Source organism: Entelurus aequoreus, linkage group LG20, assembly GCF_033978785.1.
Source record: "Entelurus aequoreus isolate RoL-2023_Sb linkage group LG20, RoL_Eaeq_v1.1, whole genome shotgun sequence".
In the NCBI taxonomy this organism is placed as follows: domain Eukaryota; kingdom Metazoa; phylum Chordata; class Actinopteri; order Syngnathiformes; family Syngnathidae; genus Entelurus; species Entelurus aequoreus.
Genome location: NC_084750.1, coordinates 39,339,154 through 39,360,196, shown reverse-complemented (window position 1 = coordinate 39,360,196; position 21,043 = coordinate 39,339,154). Strand labels below are relative to the sequence as shown.

The following is a 21,043-nucleotide window of genomic DNA, read 5'->3' as shown; positions in this document are numbered from 1 at the left end:
AGCTTAGTGATATATCAGATTGTAGGTGGGGTTTTTTTGTACCCTTCGCTTTCATATTTTGCTGTTTGTTGCATTTTTGTTGCGTTTCGCTTGATTGTAAAATATGTCAATCAAGAGGGGGTGTAACGTTCATATGTTGTCAATATTCAGTGTTTTATCGTTCATAGTTAATATTGTAAATCCCACATTGTTTATTTTCATGTACATTCTGGGTGTCTTTCAGTAAAAAAAACGTAAAATTCCCTTCCGTTTTTTAAGGCGGTCTGTCATAACGTTTTTAGCATTCAATCAGACATTATTGTGAGGTTTTGTATTAGTGTTCCTAAAAATCAGATATACCGGCCCCGAGACACACTTTTGTCTCTAAATTTGGCCCCCGGGTCAAAATAATTGCCCAGGCCTGCCCTAGGCCCTCCTAGGCTAAACTCACTTAAAATCACTGTTTTGGGCCTGTTGGCACATTTTCACTTTGGCAAAACGTTTAGGCATCCATGTTCTAACTCCATAGCTTTTTAGTGAAACTGCTGTAGTGGGTAACATGCTTAGCACTTACCAGATAAACTAACAAATAATGAAAACATTACTTTACTACTAGGGTTGGGACAAAATGTTGAGATTGCACTTGTTATACCATGGTAATGCTGATTATTACAAGTTTAGCTGAAATGTAGGCTGTTTAATATATAGTTGTGTTTTTGCTTGACTTCTGCTCAACAGGACATCAGTGACTGAGCACAGTGTCAGTGAAAGCAGAGAAAGACAAGAGTCCCAGAAAAGTGACATCAACTTTCCCCCCGGTCGACCAAGCGAGGATAACGTGGAATGGTTGTGTCGTAATCAGAAGCTGCGGCCTTTGTACAGCCTCAAGTGCCTGCCAGGCACCGGCTATGAGATGCTAGCTCGGCAGGCTAAGATGATAAACCGCGTAGAGAAGGGATTCAAGCAGTGCTGCAAGAAACAGAATGTTGTTGTGTGTGCTGAACAAAAGGTAGATGCAGACGCTAACGCTTAAACAAATAGTTGAATGCTGATTGGATCTGATTTATTCATGAACTTTTAACATACTGTACGTGTTATCTACTTTGCCTGCTTGTGTCTCCCAGTGGCGTGGTGAGCTCAACAGGTTTTGCTCCAACAAGAAGGACGGCAAGATTGAGCACCGCTGTTGTTCCGCCGGTAGTGTGGACGATCGCTTCCAATGTTTCCAATCAATGTCTCCTGACCCACAATACAACGTGACCTTGTCCCCGGAGGAGCTGGCTCCTAAAGTCTGTAAGACACGCAAGATCATCAAGAAAGTGTAAGTAGACAAAAACTGTCCATTTGTCCTCGGCTTACAAATAGAAGTGAATTCTGTAGTGGTACAAGTGGTTCTTGTACACCCAACTTTTCGTAGGATTCTTTTTTTTTTTCCTGACGAAAATCTTTACCGCATATTCATTCCAGTTTTTGTGTAGGCCTATTGTCTTGGGGAATGTGCTGCCAAAAATTGTGCCTAACAAACTAAATCCACATATCCTTCCAAGGAATCGAGTCACTGTGATGTTATGAATGTGCCTGTTACTACATTACATATATTCTTACAGCGTGTATATGGAACGTTGATTAAAGTGTTTAGAGATTTTTAGAGCCCTTTATAGGCAGAATAGTGCAACTCCTATAGGCTCCATTTTGATTTATTTACTAGTTAGAATGCATAAAAAAAGAAAAACATGTGCTTTTGTCTTACATAAGGATTGTGAATGATAGGCAAAATTCCAAAAAAGTGCTCTTCACTTTTAACAGACACAATCCACTCTGCATGTTTAGTAGATCAGTTTTGCATGTTTTAGTACACACAAAACTTTAGTAAATCATTGTCACCTGGAATCGCAAAGTTTATAGTCTCCTTCACATAGAAGTTATGTGTTCGCCGGCATCTGTCAGTCAGTTAGCAACTCAAATCAAAAAGTTATCGGGTTATCGAGTAAAGTTTTGCAGTGTTTGTAGTACGCCTTTATGATAAAAATTACAAACTGAGATTTTTGTTTTGTTTTTGCGTGCTAATATTAACAGCCGTTAACTTCTTTCTACACTTGTATACCAGTTAAGTGTCATGTTTTGTTTCAACGGTTGTGTTGGCCATGGCCCCAGGATGCAGAGACGACAGGCAAAGTGCAGCTAAAAATGTACTTAATGACACAACCAAAATAGTGCACAGGAAACATAGGGAAAACCATTCACCAGTCAGGGACAGGTGAAAGAGCTAGTGTTTAGACAGGAGGAGCCGTGACAAACGGAACAGGAAATAGAGACAAGATTAAGAGCGCTAGACAGTAAATAAATAAAAAATACAAGTAACTAATAATAATTGTCAGGAGACAATGGGACAAGCGGTAGAAAAAGGATGGATGGATGGATGGATGAGAGATTATGACAGTTAATGTTAAAATGTTCTTTAGTTTTTATGATGGGCACAGCTAGACAATGGAACAGATTAATATACGTAGTTCTGTGACTTCCAATGGAAATGCATCAGCCTTAGAGGTCTGTACGATAAATGAATAAATGTTTGTTTTGAGCAAGTTCAAGAATGTTGACGATCTGACCATCTGTTAGGTTACCTAATGACTTTCACGTCAAGGACATTCTGGACGAATGCTGCGCCCTATCGCCACAAAACCACAGCACTTGTTTCTTTCAAAAGGTGAGGTGAAGTTCTTTCGTTTAAAATGTAAATGATTTGTGTGTTAAACCTCCACATTTTTAGACTTGTAATCCATTTTTTTATTGTATAGGTTGAGGAAATGTCTATCAGGGTGTGTTCATCAAAGAAGAAGTCCTCTCCAGTCGCTCGCAGCTGTTGCAGCATGGCTTCCCCAGAGCTGCCAAAGTGCGTCACCAACTTTGTCATGGATGCCATCACCAAGGCAACCAAGGTCTCCAACCAGAAGAAGAAGAAAAGGTGTCCTATTTAAATGTTTACTAGCTACCAGCAGCTAACACTTGCAATCACTGAATGGAAAGTATTCATCTTGCACAAATCCCACTTTTTAACACGTGGAACAAATTTGTGCCTCCTCTACTGCCAGTAATATTAATATCTCTACATGAAGTCATACACACGTGTTCCGTACTAAACATGTTTTTAATGATTCCATGTTTACTTTTATTAACCACACTGATATCTGTGTCACTCTACTATTTTTTAAAGACTGCTATTTTTATATTTAGATTCAAATGCATTTGGTTGATTCATTCAATCTTCCAAAATCACATAAAATATTGTGTGTAATAAAGTTTTTAAAATGTTATTTTTCCTTTGTTGCCTTCTGTGATTTTTGTTTGTCAAAAACAATTAAAAATATATATTTTAAATGCAAAACCGGAACTCAGATTTTTTCATAATGCTTTTAACTGAATGAAAATATTGAAATATCCATCCATCCAATTTCCTCCGCTTATCCGAGGTCGGGTCGCGGGGGCAGCAGCCCAAGCAAGGAAGCCCAGACTTCCCTCTCCCCAGCCACTTCGTCCAGCTCCTCCCGGGGGATCCCGAGGCATTCCCAGGCCAGCCGGGAGACATAGTCTTCCCAACGTGTCCTGGGTCTTCCCCGTGGCCTCTTACCGGTGGGACTTGCCCTAAACACCTTCCTTGGGAGGCGTTCGGGTGGCATCCTGACCAGATGCCCGAACCACCTCATCTGGCACCTCTCGATGTGGAGGAGCAGCGGCTTTACTTTGAGCTCCTCCCGGATGACAGAGCTTCTCACCCTATCTCCAAGGGAGGGATAAATATTACACATATTGAAATATGTGTAATATATATAATTTATTCTGAATAAAAATACAATACCAAAAGAGAAATACATCAGTATATTTACTATATTTTCATTACTCTCTAATATAAAAATAAAAATGCATAGGGATTCACCCCATGATATTATCATACTACGTGTTTGATTGTTAATTTTCTTTACATGCACTGTAAAAAAAATCTAGACTTTTCAGTAAAAAACTTGCAGCTCAGTCACCACAGTTTTACTGTAGTGTATGGTGGTTTTTACAGCAAATGATTGTAAATGAAAAACGGTACTGAAGTTATTTTTTTTAATTATTTTATTCTGGCAACCGAGCTGAGAGGTTGTTTTTTTCCCCCATAAAATCTATTGTAATTTTACAGTGTACAAATTGTTAGATTACTTGCTTTAAAATCATAAGTCAAGCAGATGTTTATTTATTTTATTTTAACTAACAAAATGTTTGTACGATTGTATATTTGTTGTGTTATTAAATAATATCAAAGTCTTAAATATATGCAGTTGCATGTAATACATTTTTCTGTTAAAATGGAAAGAAAGAATACATTTAGTCAGAAACGATAAAGTACTTAATATTGACACATAATATTTCAATAGTCCCACGAGCCACACTAAATTATGTGGCAGGCCAAATCTGGCCCCCGGTCCTTGAGTTTGATAATTGTGCTCTATAGTGTATAGTTATTTGATTTGATTACTCTAATAAAACAATTCACTCAAACCCAGTTGTAAATTGAAATGTATAATAATTTACAACTTGATGGAACTTTAAAAAACTAAGTGTGTGCTAACTGTTGGCAGGAGCTCTGTGCTCTTGTGTCATCCTTTTGTGTTCCTGGTGTTTCCCTCTTGTTTTCATGTGGGGTTTTTTTTTTTGCCTTTTGGTTCGGGACCCTTTGAGACTGTGTGACAAGAGGTGGCACTTTCGTGACTTCTGCTGTGCTTTTTTGTGAACTTCTGGATCTGCCTTTTGGCCATGGAGACCAGCTGCTGGGTCTCTGCCACACCGGAGTCCATTTGGAGAGACTGGAGGAGCTGCGGATGAAGAGACAGGGCTGCGTAGCTGCCGCTGCGTAGCTGGCGCTGAGCGCCGGGACGGACATGTTCACACTGTCTTGGCTGAATGAGCAGGTATCGGACACCTCGTCTCCTTAAACGCATCCTCGCTCATCCATGCGGATTGGACACTGGCCGAGAGTTAGCGGGCGGTCGAGGGTGGAGTCGGCTCTTTTGGTTGCTTTGTTGGGTCTGCTCCTGTCTCTGGCCAAGCTCCGCCCACCCCAGCAGGCGATGGCGCCGAACACAGCAGAGGCCACCACAGTGTATATGTTTTTTTTGTTGTTGTTGTTTTTACTTTTGTAGCTGTATGTAGAAATGGCTGGTTGCATAAGCTCTGCTCTTTTATTGTCTTTAATGTCCTTTGTGTTCTTTGATGTTTCCCTCTTACACACATGCTTATGTGTGCTATGGCTATGAGGTTTTTTCAGCTTTGCTTCAGTCTGGACCCCCTCTCCAGGGGCCCAGGCTTGGACTGAATTTTTTTTTCTTACCCTCTTGCCCCTGAACGATTACCTGTTTCTCACCGTTTTTGGTAAGGGGAGCCGGAAGTTGGCAGACCCGTCAGCGGTCCTGTTCTGTCTCCCTGATCTTGAATGGGATTGTGTTGAAAATCTTAATTTCCCCTCGGGGATTAATAAAATATTTCTGATTCTGATTCTGAATTGCTTTAGTTGCTTAATTGCATACTACAGTACTGCCCAGTTTGAGACTGCAAAAAAATACAATTCACAGTCTGAGCAAAATGCTGAATATTTTATTTGCAAATTGAGTTGTAACAGCTTTGTGCTATCATTATTTTTATGTATATTATGTGTATAATGTTTAATACATTGTTTCTATGTCGTTGATATAAACCATGAGTGTCACATAATGACATAACATGACTATTATAAACTTGATTGATTAATTGATTGAGACTTTTATTAGTAAGTTGCACAGCGAAGTAAATATTCCGTACAATTGACCACTAAATGGTAACACCCGAATAAGTTTTTCAACTTGTTTAAGTCGGGGTCCACTTAAATTGATTCATGATACAGATATATACTATCATATATACTATCATCATAATACAGTCATCACACAAGATAATCACAATAAATTATTTACATTATTTACAATCAGGGGTGTGGAGGGGGGGGGGGGTAGGATATGGACATCAAGTAGTGGACATATAGAGAGAGAGAGAGAGAGAGAGAGAGAGAGAGAGAGAGAGAGAGAGAGAGAGAGAGAGAGAGAGAGAGAGAGAGAGAGATCAGAAGGCATAAGAAAAAGTATCTGCATTTGATTGTTTACATTTGATTATTAGCAATCCGGGGAGGGTGTTAGTTTAGGGTTGTAGCTGCCTGGAGGTGAACTTTTATTGCGGTTTTGAAGGAGGATAGAGATGCCCTTTCTTTTATACCTGTTGGGAGCGCATTCCACATTGATGTGGCATAGAAAGAGAATGAGTTAAGACCTTTGTTAGTTCGGAATCTGGGTTTAACGTGGTTAGTGGAGCTCCCCCTGGTGTTGTGGTTATGGCGGTCATTTACGTTAAGGAAGTAGTTTGACATGTACTTCGGTATCAGGGAGGTGTAGCGGATTTTATAGACTAGGCTCAGTGCAAGTTGTTTAACTCTGTCCTCCACCTTGAGCCAGCATGACTTGACTAAGAATACAAACTCTTAAGACCAAAACAAACAAAACGTTACAAATTAGGTTTTTAAAACAGTGCAAAATAAGCCAGGGTAAACCATCTAATTGATTTTAAATAAAAATGTTACAATTGATCTGTTACACCAGGGGTGGGCAATTAATTTTTACCGGGGGCTGCATGAGCAACCCGAGCACTGCTGGAGGGCCACACCGACAATATTTCAATTAAATTTTGCTCAAATTATTTTTGATATACCGTAAGATAGATAATAATAATATTTTCATTTAACCTAACTTATCTTTATACAAAAGCAGATGGCTTTTGATGGTTTTATTTTTAACACTTTCTTACACAACACTTCCTGATGTATATTACAATACAAGAATTTCAATTTCTGTCACTTCATCCTGCATCCTCTTTGTTGTGAACGTAGCACGCCTGTAAGGTGATTGGCGAAGAAGGAAGAAGCGTTGCTGTTGCGGAAATGAGGAGTGAGGATTGGTTTTCCTTTTGGAAAGAACGAGATAAGTTGAGCTGTGTTAGTATAGGTTGCTCAATAAAAGTTTAAAAAGAGCGTCAGACTTGGTGTGCACTTCTTCTGGACGCTACAATTGATGTCACAAGCGGGATGAAATGCCTCCCAGTTCGCCTTGCCATCAAACCTGGGAGTCTGCATTGAGGGCGGAATTCCCCCCGTGGCAAGCAGCGTGGCTGCACCTGTAAACGCGCTCTCTCTCTGTCTCTCTCTGTCTCTCTCTCTGTCTCTCTCTCTCTTTGCGGCGAGCTCCTCGCCTGGCACGTACCTCCCGATGACGTAGCACACAAACAGTGCAGTATGCCAAAGTTTTACTTCTGCCTCCATCATTGCCCCGATCATCACGCACATAATAAACCTATCAATTACACAAGGCCAAGTACCAAAAGATTTTAAGATAGCAAGAGTAACTCCCCTCTTTAAAAAAGGAAGCAAATTGGAACCTGGCAACTACCGACCTGTTTCTATTCTCAGCTCCATTTCGAAAGTAATGGAGAAAATAGTTTATGAACAGGTCGATAGTTACCTTGCCACTAATAAACTCATGTACAAATTCCAATCCGGCTTCAGAACTAACCACTCCACTGACACATGCCTTCTCTATCTGACCGACCACATCAAACATGAGGTGGACGCGGGCAAATACTGCGGCATGGTCATGCTGGACCTTCAGAAGGCCTTTGACACCGTTAACCACGCTATACTGTTGGATAAGCTCAGAGCAATCGGATTTAACAAAACCTCTTGGAGCTGGATGCAGTCTTACTTGGAGGGGAGGGAGCTGGTAGTAGAGGTGAACGGCACCGTGTCCCCCCCCCTCTCGGTGAACTGTGGAGTCCCCCAAGGCAGTATATTGGGACCTTTACTGTTCCTAATATACATAAACGACATGTCATCGGCATGTGACTGTGAATTGTTTTTGTTTGCGGATGACTCTGCCCTGCTGGTATCCGGCAAGGACAAGTCACAGGTGGAGAAAATCCTCAGTGCTGAGCTCTGTAGAATTTGCACCTGGCTCGCTGACAACAAGCTATCCATCCACTTGGGTAAAACAGAATCCATCCTGTTTGGGTCCCACATCAAACTTAAGAGAGTCAATCACTTCACCATAAAAGTAGGTGACAGTGTCATCACCAGGAAAGATGAGGTCACCTACCTAGGTTCCATTCTAGAGGCTAACCTTTCCTGTGATAAAATGGCAACCAAGGTAATCAAAAAGGTTAACCAACGAACGAGATTTCTCTACAGAATTTCCTCTCTGGTCAACAAAAGCACCTTGAGGATTCTGGCGGGAACTCTCGTTCAACCCTTTTTCGATTACGCATGCACCTCCTGGTACCCTAGCACCTCCAAAACCCTCAAATCTAAACTCCAAACATCTCAGAACAAGCTAGTCAGGTTACTTCTAGACCTCCACCCCAGATCCCACCTCACTCCTACCCACTTCTCTAAAGTGGGCTGGCTCAAGGTGGAGGACAGAGTTAAACAACTTGCACTGAGCCTAGTCTATAAAATCCGCTACACCTCCCTGATACCGAAGTACATGTCAAACTACTTCCTTAACGTAAATGACCGCCATAACCACAACACCAGGGGGTGCTCCACTAACCACGTTAAACCCAGATTCCGAACTAACAAAGGTCTTAACTCATTCTCTTTCTATGCCACATCAATGTGGAATGCGCTCCCAACAGGTATAAAAGAAAGGGCATCTCTATCCTCCTTCAAAACCGCTATAAAAGTTCACCTCCAGGCAGCTACAACCCTAAACTAACACCCTCCCCGGATTGCTAATAATCAAATGTAAACAATCAAATGCAGATTCTTTTTCTTATGCCTTCTGATCTCTCTCTCTCTCTCTCTCTCTCTCTCTCTCTCTCTCTCTCTATGTCCACTACTTGATGTCCATATCCCCCCCCCCCCACCCCACCCCCCCTCCACACTCCTGATTGTAAATAATGTAAATAATTCAATGTGATTATCTTGTGTGATGACTGTATTATGATGATAGTATATATGATAGTATATATCTGTATCATGAATCAATTTAAGTGGACCCCGACTTAAACAAGTTGAAAAACTTATTCGGGTGTTACCATTTAGTGGTCAATTGTACGGAATATGTACTTCACTGTGCAACCTACTAATAAAAGTCTCAATCAATCAATCAAAAAAAACACCAATTGTAGCGTCCAGAAGAAGTGCACACGAAGTCTGACGCTCTTTTTAAACTTTTATTGAGCAAGCTATACTAACACAGCTCAACATATCTCGTTCCTTCCACACGCACGTCTCCTCACTTCTCATTTACGCAACTCAAGAAGACAACATCTACTTCAGCAGGTCGTTACACTATATTCTTTAAAGACAGCAACGTGTGTACCACAAATAAGCACACGGCTTTACCTTTACTTGGCAGTCCATGTCTTTTTTAAAACACGCCATTCGTCATCAACTTTTCTCTTTTTAGCGTCTCGGGGATAACCGGGCATCACTTGTCGCTGTGCGCCTTCCCTCACAGGACATACGCACATATAACACTTTTCAAAATAAAAGCAGCACAGTTGTATTGCACGCACGACAAAGATGTTTTTTTTAAATTTATTTTGTATTTGTGATTGCCATTGCGCGCACGAGCATACGTCCGCACGGAAGTAATACAAATAACGCTTTTCAAAACAAAAGCAGCACCGTTGTATTGCACACTCGAAATAGATACTTTTTAAAAAATGTTTTGCAATTTATAATTGGCCTCATGCGGGCCGGACAGCGACGTACAAAGGGCCGGATGCGGCCCGCGGGCCGCAGAATGCCCAGGTTTGTGTTACACTGATCACAAACATGTAACTTCCTCTTCTGTCCACTGGGTGCCGCTGTGATGCCGCGGCGACCCTAGGAGCACGGGATTGAAAAAGTGTTGGTATTGTGCTGTGAGACAGTCAAACCATAATGGCGACTGCTGAAACAGCAGACCCGGGATCGACAGCCCCGACAGGTATCTACACATCATTTATTTTTACTTTTGGCCATGAAACGAACATACAACGACGTCAGAGGGATATTTCGTAGAGATGACACAATAGAGATGTGGTGCCTTTGAATTTGGACAGCCCTGGGTAGCTATGATGCTAATGTTAGCTAGCACCGAGGCAACCCAATAAATGAACGGAATAATGGTTGGCTTTTGTAGTGATGTCTTAAAACTTACTTTGTGTTTTAGAGAATAACTATATACATTTACAGCCATTCATTTAGCCCCGGTTTATATTTGCTAAAATCCACCAGACCACAATGGTCGTGTTTTGTTGTCAAACCGGTCATTTCTTTCCCAATACAACATTAAGGGAGTCGAAAAACTGAGCAATTCTAGTTCAGTTCGTTGTTTCTCAATGGCAAAATGTTTTTAATTGGTGTTTGTGTTGTTTATCTACCTCATGATTTCTACAAGAAAATAACGGTAGCTGCATTGTTGCCATTGTCAATCAACTGGCGGTCCGCGGTCTGAATATGGTCCTCATGATATCAGTCTGACCTTCAATAATATTAATCCAGCAATAATTGTGTTTGCAGTAGTCTTTCAGAGTTTACTTGCACAAGGCCTTGAATACTTAGATGCTGGTTCCACAGGATGCGGAACGGCAGCAAAACGTTGCCGCCACAGAACGGCACCACCGTTCTGTTGAGGCTCGGTGTAGCAAAATAGCGTGGACTTTCACGACAAATCGCGAAACCACGCATAAGCACGTGTAAGGTTGTTCGGTAAACCTGTACCAATAAAGTACTGCGGTACTATCCATCCATCCATTTTCTACCGCTTGTCCCTCTCGGGGTCGCGGGAGGTGCTGGAGCCTATCCCAGCTGCATTTGGGCGGAAGGCGGCGTACACCCTGGACAAGTCGCCACCTCATCGCAGGGCCAACTGCGGTACTAATGAGTTTTTAAAAAAAAAAGTATACTGCAGTTGAAAAATACCAGTACTTTTTTTTCTTCATGTGCCCGAGGTGTGCCGAGACACATGTTGCCAGTCAACACATGCAGAGGCCACTTGCATCGTGGAGAAAGAAAAAGGAGAATGGACGTGTTTTGGCTTCAAATCTAATAATAAAGGTGGATCTGAAGCGCTACTCTGCGATTAGCGGTTTAAAACATAGCGCCAGCGACAAACATCTGTCAAAGGTTTTTTTTTAGCTACTTCTAAATCACTAATCTTGATATTAGGCCAACCCTAATCACGTGATAAAGTAAACACGACGGAATGTCTCAAGTTTTGCCGTCCATCAATACCCACAGGCGGGCGCATCTTGACCTACTTGTGGCTAGTGTTGGGAATTGATATTTTCGGTTCGGATTTCAGTTTCGATTATGTTTAACGATTAGGTTCCTTTTTATTGATATTTATGTAGAAAAAAGGGCGGATTAGCATACATTTTGTCTAGTTAGAGCGGGGGTCGGCAATCCGCGGCTCTAAAATTTACGAAAATTGAAAGAGATGAGGGGAAAAATATATTTTTTGTTTTAATATGTTTTCTGTTCATGACACAAACCTTCCTAATTGTTAGGGAATCCCATTGTTTATAATAAATATGCTTCACTGATGAGTATTTGGCGAGCGCCGTTTTGTCCTACTAATTTTGGCGGTCTCACTGTAGTTTGTTTACATGTACAACTTTCTCCGACACTGCCACAGAAAGATGTGTTTAAAGCCACTCAATTTTTCTCATTTTGTCCAAAAAACTTTCTATATTGTGCGTTAATGCACAAAGGTGAGCTTTGTTGATGTTACTGACTTGTGTGGAGTGCTAATCAGGCATTTTTGGTCACTGCATGACTGCAAGCTAATCGATGCTAACATGCTATTTAGGCTGGCTGTATTGCATCATTATGCCTTGTTTGTAGGTATATTTGAGCTCATTTAATTTTCTGTCTTCTGTATTTGATTTATATTTGCATGTCTCATGACACATTATCTGTATGTAATATTGGCTGCATTTCTGATAGTTGTTTGTGTTCCATGTTGTTCCAGACCACAGCAAACGTTACCCAGCTTGCAAAGATTGTACTAAATCCATTAAAACAAGACAGCCTGACATTTCCTTTAACTTGGACACACACACATCTATACCTTTGGCCATTCAATGCCAGTAATTTCCAGGAGTTATCTCACCCTCTGAGAAGCCTCCATTTTACTAATGTTTTCCAATGTTGTAAAAATATGTAGATAAAATATTACATTTCAATATTTCTGTCAACGCAGGTTTGCATCAGCCTGCGACACAGTCATTTTTGTAATAGGCTAATATAGCTAATATAGACACATCGTGTGTTGCTTTCATTATAACACTTATATAAGGCTTTTAATTTTTTGCGGCTCCAAACAGATTATTTTTTTGTATATTTGGTCCAATATGTCTCTTTCAACATTTTGGTAACATGACCTTAGAAAGCCTACAGTGAGGTCACATAGAAGAAAAAAAGGTACTTAAAAAATAATTAATAAACGTAATAGATAAATATTCTTCTGCAGAATTTAACAAAATAAATCATGTGGAAATTACAAAAGGATGTAACATTTAGTAACATTTGATATTAACTTTTTACATGCAAAGTGAGTTAGGTCAAGCCTTTATTGGTTATCATTTTGATGATTGTGGCTTACAGTTTATGAAAACCTTGAATTGAAAATCTCAAAATGTGGGGTTTCAAAAGTGTAAGCCAAGATCATCAAAATGATAATAAAGGCTTGGCATACCTCACATTGCATTTAATGAGTTAGTATCACATATTAGTTTCACATTCAAAGTTAATTGCTGACATGAATGGACTTGTATACGATATCATAATTTTGTAAATTTCACCTGTATAATATAATGACTGAGAGAAAATATTGACTACAATTTGCCTACCTAAAATTAGGAGTGTCTACTGTAGCAAATACACCACAAATTTAGTTGCTGCATGGTGACATTCGTCTAGCAGCAGACATTAACTGGAGCGGGAACTGCCCGCCCGGAGACGGCCAAAATCTGTTTTTCGTCATGCTCATCTAAATTAAAAGGCATTCATTTAAATTTAACAAATAATAGCACAGGCCTCGAATTTTAACTTTTTAACATCAAGGCAATTGTACACACACACAAACACACACAAGTATATGATATACAAATAATCAAATGTCAATAAATAGAAATATGTCATACGCCATATGATAGTCTAACTTGTAGTAAACTTTAGTAAAGTTGTGTATAAACGAATATTTAAAACGGCATGCAATTTTCGTTCCATTATTGTTTACATCAGCGACTTATGTTCAACTTTTACAAAAAAGTAAACAAATCCACATGTTGCACATGTGGTCGTTGACAGCCATGAATCAAAATAAACATTCACGATACAGCACATGAAGAACATTGACAGGTCTAGAACTGCTGAGTTTTGAGGGCAAACGATCGACTAATTTAGCACTCCGTTTAAACAATGAAATTAACTTACCGAAAGAAGTTGTGTAACTTGCTACATTTTTTCCCAACAGTCTGTAATTGTTCGTGTTTTCTTTTTTTGATTTGTTCCTTACTCGGCATTTTGAGAGCTGCCTGACCTATATTCACCAAACACCTGACGTGATTCGAGACCCTGATGCAACTCGTGTATCTCTCGGAAAATATCGGAACAACTGTGCTGTTCTCGTTGTCGGTTAACCTTTGACGCACGCTTCCAAAATGGCTGCGCCCATGTTGTTTATACTGATTAGGGTTAATTATGCGATGTCTTAAACAGTTGAAAATGTAAGAAAATAAGTAATGTTGACACTTGTGATTTAGGGCTATATAAATAAACATTGATTGATGATTGATTGAATGTCGGTGTGTTTTTATCAATTTATTCGACGAAACAATTACGTTACAATTAACCATCAGCAAGTAAAAAGTCAAGGGAGGTCATGGCATGTTCTTGCCGTCGATGCTGATCAATTTTTTTAGGGCATTACGGCAAGTGACAAGTGCGGTTGTGGCATTTTCTGCGGTTGGCGTGGTTAAATTCTAACACTGCTTTTCAATTCCCATCCCTACTTGTGGAAAAGACAACAGTTTTTCCTTGCAGAATGACACGCACGCACGCACGCACGCACGCACACACACACACACACACACACACACACACACACACACACACACACACACACACACACACACACACACACACACACACACACACACACACACTTTATTCAACTCCTACAAACCTATCCTCTGCTTCCCCAGCTCTTGTATCAGCTGGTGTTTGACACAGGTTCTGAAATAGCTGCCTGGGATACGCCTGGATACACTTCCTAAATTTTGGACCTCCACAATCAAGGTGTCCTCATCCACTTGAGGTGAAATTACGTCCGAAAACCTTTTGACAAGTTGACTTCATGTCTGTTCCCGCCCAACAGGACGTTTCTAAGTGTAAAATACGATCCGCCTTTAAGATGGACTATTTTATTTTGAAAGTAAACTGGATAATTTATTTTGTGTCTGTGCTTGACTCCCTGACCAACACAAGCAATTTTATCTAAATTGATCCGCCATGTTGCGGCAACCGGCAAAAATAAAAGCTTTGTGTATATTTAGTGCATGGTCGAAACCGACACCATGAGTTGAATAAAAAAAACAGAAAGAGTTCGCCGCCGTGGCGATGACGTTCTACTGCCGTTTTTCATCCTGTGGAAATCAGGGGTTAGACTCTACCTGCATTTTTCAATTGAACAGTCAGAGGCCAGGTCCTACTGAAACATTTAGCAAGATGTATTTAAAACAGGTCACAGGTAAATGCCGGTAAACAGCGTGGGTCTGACTCGCAAAAGCCTAAGGGTTAGCTCCATGAGCGCAGCTTCCACTAGCCAGCTTCCGCCAAAGACTGAGCCTTGACCAATAATCATTCGTTTGTCTTATAGTCCGTAAGGAAAACTATTTTTAAATTTTGGTCCGGAAAAACACGTTTATGGCCAGACGAGTCTTCACGAAGGTGGGGGCTATTCCAGAGAATAATAGTCCAGGTGGTTTGGCACAACAAGCTGGAGCCATTGGAATTTGTGGGACTGATTTAACCTACAGGATGTGTGATTATCATATTAATACGAGCGTTTACGAGCGAAGAGTCTTGTGCAGTGATTACGAATAGCCATAACAATTACTTGATGTTTTCACAACAAGACGGATCCTTGCTAGGAGTCAGGGTGACAGGTCAGGAGGCCCGTAAAGACAGACAGCTTGTCGCCAGCTTAATACAGCACGTGTGTCAAACTCAGGGCCCCGGGGGTAGATCTGGCCTGCCATATCGTTTAATGTGACCCGCGAAAATCCTGGAAATGATGTGCGTCAATAAAGCACTTCATCTTTTTTACTAAGCATTTGTGTTTTTTCAATTTTGACAGAAAATTACAGAATAAGACATACAATTGCATGTCTTTTAAACTTGAAAACTATATGACCATGTAAAAAAACATTATATTAACACAGGGGTGTCAAAAGTGCAGGCTGCAGCCCCCTTTTTTTGGCCCGCAACATATTGTCGGATTTATAAAAAAAAAATAATGTACAAAAAATTTGTGATGTAATATGAAAAAAAGCTAAAAATGTAATACTGTTAACTCGAGGGAGTCCGAACTTTTTCCACCAAAGGAAAGAAGAAGTATGTAGAAAAGTCATAGTATTCAGCGACTGTTTCGATTTTTAATTTTTTTTTCATTAAGAAAAAAAAATGGGACACTTTTTACTGTTATTTTTTTTACCTGTGTAATAGTTAATATTAATGCACATTGTCAACTTTTACACAACGCTGACACTAAGTTTTGTCTTTAAATATATGAAATGTCTGTTTTTAGCATTGTTTTATAAAATTAAGATATTTTAAAATGGCGCTGTATACTTTGACTTTTAACTTTAAAAAAATACTTGTTGGAAAAAATTGGGACACCCCTGTATTATTAACGTTCTATCCCAAACATTTTTTCTCAGAATAAAATGCTTGTCCCCCCACTTATGATTTTAGAAGCAAGTATGTTACCCATCAATTTGTATCTAAAAAAAATATAATCCATAGGGAATTGTGTGGTAACATAATCAGGCGATCATACCTTACAATTCATATATACTGTATATATATTAACTGTAACAAGAGTTTGACACCCCTGGTATAGAGTGTATATATATCTATATTTGTAATTATAATCAATAATCAATCCTTCAGTTGGCCTATCTCATCACTGCTATTTTGCTGTATTAGTTCCTCCCTTTGTGGATTATTGTGAGTTTAGTTTTACTGTGCAAGATGGCGGCTATGATTGATTACTCTGCCTTTCTATCTGAAATATGTTGGGTTATCGCTTGTGAGGACTGATGCCGTGCCCTGGCCCACCTCTTGGAAGTGTGGCAAACTTAAGCACGGAATAGGTCGACGATACCAGTGGACTGTAAAGGTGCCATATGTAATAATTTCATGTCAAGTCATCATTAAATGGCCCTTTTGAATACTTTTATAATTGATAACGGTAGTTCAGCCGGTATATGCTCATTTCAAAATTAGATTTACAGCCCCGAAATATTGAGGTGGGCGGGGTTTGGTGGTAGCAGGGGGTGTATATTGTAGCGTCCCGGAAGAGTTAGTGCTGCAAGGGGTTCTGGGTATTTGTTCTGTTGTGTTTATGTTGTGTTACGGTGCGGATGTTCTCCCGAAATGTGTGGCGCATATTTGTAACAGTGTTAAAGTTGTTTATACATCCACCCTCAGTGTGACCTGTATGGCTGTTGATCAAGTATGCCTTGCATTCACTTATGTGTGTGTAAATGCCGCATATATAATGTGACTGGGCTTGCAAGCTGTTTGTATGGAGGAAAAGCGGACGTCACTTGATTGTAGAGGACGCTAAAGGCAGTGCCTTTAAGGCACGCCCCCCATAATGTTGTCCGGGTGGAGATCGGGAGAAAATCGGGAGAATGGTTGCCCCTGGAGATTTTCGGGAGGTGCACTGAAATTCGTAAGTCTCCCGGCAAAATCGGGAGGTTGAAACAAATACCGATAATTTCCGATATTACATTTTAAAGCATTTATCGGACATCTCTAGTAATTACCCATGACGAAAACTCTGTGTTAGTATGTGTGGTTTGACACTATCATGTTATTGAACCATATTTAACAACAAAACATGAAGGTATTGACTTACATGGGGTTTTAAGGCCGGCCTGTGAGTTCAGTTAAATAAATGTACTTACATTTTTGCAGCAGGTTCCTAAAAACATTAGAGTGCTGTCATATACTATGTAATCTCTGGCAAGCTTTTTTGCTGTAGGTCCTTTAAAATAGCATAGATACTTACTCTTAAATAGATCTACCAACTATGTTTGTGGGCAGAACTACGTTTTTCAAAGTACATGTCCTTCCTTCTTTTGTTCCTTTTACTTTCTGAAGTTATTATGGCCTAAGTGTCGTCTGTTTATCTGTGTTGGTCCTGCAATGAGGTGACGACTTGTCCAGGGTGTACACTGCCTTCCGCCTGAGTGCAGCTGGGATAGGCTCCAGCACCCCCCGCAATGTCCCTCTTGTCCCCCGAGGGACAAGAGGTAGAAAATGGATGGATGGATGCACTAAATTAGTCCAATTTCTCAAATAGTTCCACTCTAAGTAAGCATCCTACAACCCATGGAATCACCTTAATCCCATCGTGAATCCAGAGCCTTATCAATGAACTCGGAGACATTCAAACGTTTTTTCCATTATTCTCCTCCAAAAGAATTCCTTCGAAAAAAACTCTCTGCCGCCACTCTTTCTTTGCTTTAGACCTGTATCCAATCCGATACATTCTTGGTAGTAGCTTCATGTTCTTAGCGCAATCCAAGATAATTTCTTGATGCTGTTTGCTATTTAACATCAACATAGCCATTAGAGACGCAGTATTTCTAATTTGTGTCAATATTACAGCGGACATCACAACAGAGCTAGGCTGTTAACTTGTTAGGTGCCACAGACGCCTAGTGTGACATCATAGGTCAACCGGAAAATAAATACATGTATCCGCGCTAAAAGGAAATAAGCGCCCCCCAGTATGACCAATAGCACACCGCGTATGACCAATAGTCGCATTAGAGAGAGCGAATGGACACGTCACACATTGGTGTGGAAATACCAAAAAAAACGAACTATTTTAATGCATGGAAACATAGTGACTGTGAGCTTCCCTCCATAGAATATTATACTGTTTAGGTCTTGTCTAATTTGTGAATTGTATTTATTTGTTAAGCATCTTTTGTCGACTTTTCGGCTTTCCTTAGAGTTTATTTTCTCGTTTATTGTAGGAACTAAATATCATTTCATTTTGCCTTTAAATGGGCCCTATCATGCAATGCCAACTCTTCTTACCTATTTCTACCTGCTTATGTTATTTGGGATTGGCATACATCCTGAAAATTTGAAATCAATCCGTGGAGGCATTGCTGAGATATTTATAAAACAATATTTCCTTCCTTCAAACTCCCTCCAAACAATTTGAATTTTGTTTGATGTTTTGACGTTTTGCTCAAGTGTGACGATTTGCTCAAGTGTGACGTCAGCGGATTATCCATATTTACCCAAACATGCTTGCGCGAGTCAATCTATCAAATAATATTGTTTATCTCATTCGCGTGAGCGACGAAGAAAATGTCCGCAATCGTCACACACACATCAGCAATCGTCACTCACACGTCAACCAATAAATGGTAAATGGTAAATGGGTCGTACTTGTATAGCGCTTTTCTACCTTTTTAAGGAACTCAAAGCGCTTTGACACTATTTTCCACATTCACCCATTCACACACACACATTCACACACTGATGGCGGGAGCTGCCATGCACAGCGCTAACCAGGCCCATCAGGAGCAAGGGTGAAGTGTCTTGCTCAAGGACACAACGAACGTGACTAGGACGGTAGAAGGTGGGGATTGAACCAGTAACCCTCAGATTGCTGGCACGGCCACTCTCCCAACTTCGCCACGCCGAAGAATTCGGCGGGGGCGGGTCATGGCAGAAGTGCATTGTGGGTCATGATATGCTAACTGCTATATGCTATACGCTACTGCCGGAGCTATTAAAATGGATCACATCAACATTGGCGGTAACTTATAAAAACTGAGAAGGACTGAACTAAAATGGCACCGAAAAGGAAATCATATACTGCAGATTACAAGCTGGACAGAGTGAAATATGCTGCAGAGAACAGCAATCGAGCAGCAGAAAGAAAGGATGCTAGCGGGGCGCATACCAGAGGCGACACCGACGAAGAAGATTTCATCAGGTTTAGCGATCGGGAGTGACAGATTGTTTGGTAAACGTATGGCATGTTCTATCTGTTATAGTTATTTGAATGACTCTTGCCATGATGTTAACATACCAGGCACGTTCTCAGTTGGTTATTTGTGCGTCATATGGCGTACACTTATTCAGCCTGTTGTTCACTATTCTTTATTTTTTTAAATTGCCTTTCAAATGTCTATTCTTGGTGTTGGGTTTTATCAAATACATTTCCCCAAAAAATGCGACTTATACTCCAGTGCGACGTATATATGTTTTTTCATCCATCCATCCATCTTCTTCCACTTATCCGCGGTCGGGTCGCGGGGGAAGCAGCCTAAGCAGGGAAGCCTAGACTTCCCTTTCCCAGCCACTTCGTCCAGCTCCTCCCGGGGGATCCCGAAGCGTTCCCAGGCCAGCCGGGAGACATAGTCTTCCCAACGTGTCCTGGGTCTTCCCCGTGGCCTCCTACCGGTCGGACGTGCCCTAAACACCTCCTAGGGAGGCGTTCGGGTGGCATCCTGACCAGATGCCCGAACCACCTCATCTGGCTCCTCTCCATGTGGAGGAGCAGCGGCTTTACTTTGAGCTCCCCCCGGAAGGCAGAGCTTCTCACCCTATCTCTAAGGGAGAGCCCCGCCACCCGGCGGAGGAAACTCGTTTCAGCCGCTTGTACCCGTGACCTTGTCCTTTCGGTCATAACCCAAAGCTCATGACTATAGGTGAGGATGGGAACGTAGATCGACCGGTATATTGAGAGCTTTGCCTTCCGGCTCAGCTCCTTCTTCACCACAAGGGATCGATACAGCGTCCGCATTACTGAAGACGCCGCACCGATCCGCCCGTCGATCTCACGATCCACTCTTCCCTCACTCGTGAACCAGACTCCGAGGTACTTGAACTCCTCCACTTGGGGCAGGGTCTTCTCCGCAACCCGGAGATGGCACTCCACCCTTTTCCGGGCGAGAACCATGGACTCGGACTTGGAGGTGCTGATTCTCATCCCAGTCGCTTCACACTCAGCTGCGAACCGATCCAGAGCTGAAGATCCTGTCCAGATTAAACCATCAGGACCACATCATCTGCAAAAAGCAGAGACCTAATCCTGCAGCCACCAAACCAGATCCCCTCAACGCCCTGACTGCACCGAGAAATTCTGTCCATAAAAGTTATGAACAGAATCGGTGACAAAGGGCAGCCTTGGCGGAGTCCAACCCTCACTGGAAACGTGTCCGACTTACTGCCGGCAATGCGGACCAAGCTCTGGCACTGATCATACAGGGAGCGGACCGCCAAAATCAGACAGTCCGATACCCCATACCCTCTGAGCACTCCCCACAGGACTTCCCGAGGGACACGGTCGAATGCTTTCTCCAAGTCCACAAAACACATGTAGACTGGTTGGGCAAACTCCCATGCACCCTCAAGGATGCATGGGACCAGGACGAAAACCACACTGTTCCTCCTGAATCCGAGGTTCGACTATCCGGCGTAGCCTCCTCTCCAGTACACCTGAAAAGACCTTACCGGGAAGGCTGCGGAGTGTGATCCCACGATAGTTAGAACACACCCTCCGGTTCCCCTTCTTAAAGAGAGGAACCACCACCCCGGTCTGCCAATCCAGAGGTACCGCCCCCGATGTCCACGCGATGCTGCAGAGATATATGTTTTTTTCCTTATTTATTGTGCATTTTCGGCCGGTGCGAC

At 41.4% G+C, this 21,043-nt stretch overlaps 2 protein-coding genes across 4 annotated transcripts in view; both read left to right on the top strand.

Moving 5' to 3' along the window:
- LOC133636269 (extracellular matrix protein 1-like) overlaps positions 1–3,331 on the top strand; it is a 28,533-nt gene extending 25,202 nt beyond the window's left edge. For both annotated transcript variants that reach the window (XM_062030111.1, XM_062030110.1), the window contains 4 exons: positions 718–988; positions 1,104–1,300; positions 2,599–2,686; positions 2,778–3,331. In XM_062030111.1, the coding sequence (XP_061886095.1) occupies positions 718–988; positions 1,104–1,300; positions 2,599–2,686; positions 2,778–2,957 (736 nt within the window). In that variant the 3' untranslated portion in view covers positions 2,958–3,331. The remainder of the gene's footprint in view (positions 1–717; positions 989–1,103; positions 1,301–2,598; positions 2,687–2,777) is intronic.
- Positions 3,332–9,904: 6,573 nt separating this feature from the next.
- The window catches only part of LOC133636266 (phosphatidylinositol 4-phosphate 5-kinase type-1 alpha-like), a 110,769-nt gene continuing 99,630 nt past the window's right edge, over positions 9,905–21,043 (top strand). For both annotated transcript variants that reach the window (XR_009822202.1, XM_062030105.1), the window contains exon 1: positions 9,905–10,028. Coding sequence is in view for 1 of the 2 variants with exons in the window: in XM_062030105.1 (XP_061886089.1) it covers positions 9,983–10,028 (46 nt within the window). In the remaining variant the exon portion in view is untranslated. The remainder of the gene's footprint in view (positions 10,029–21,043) is intronic.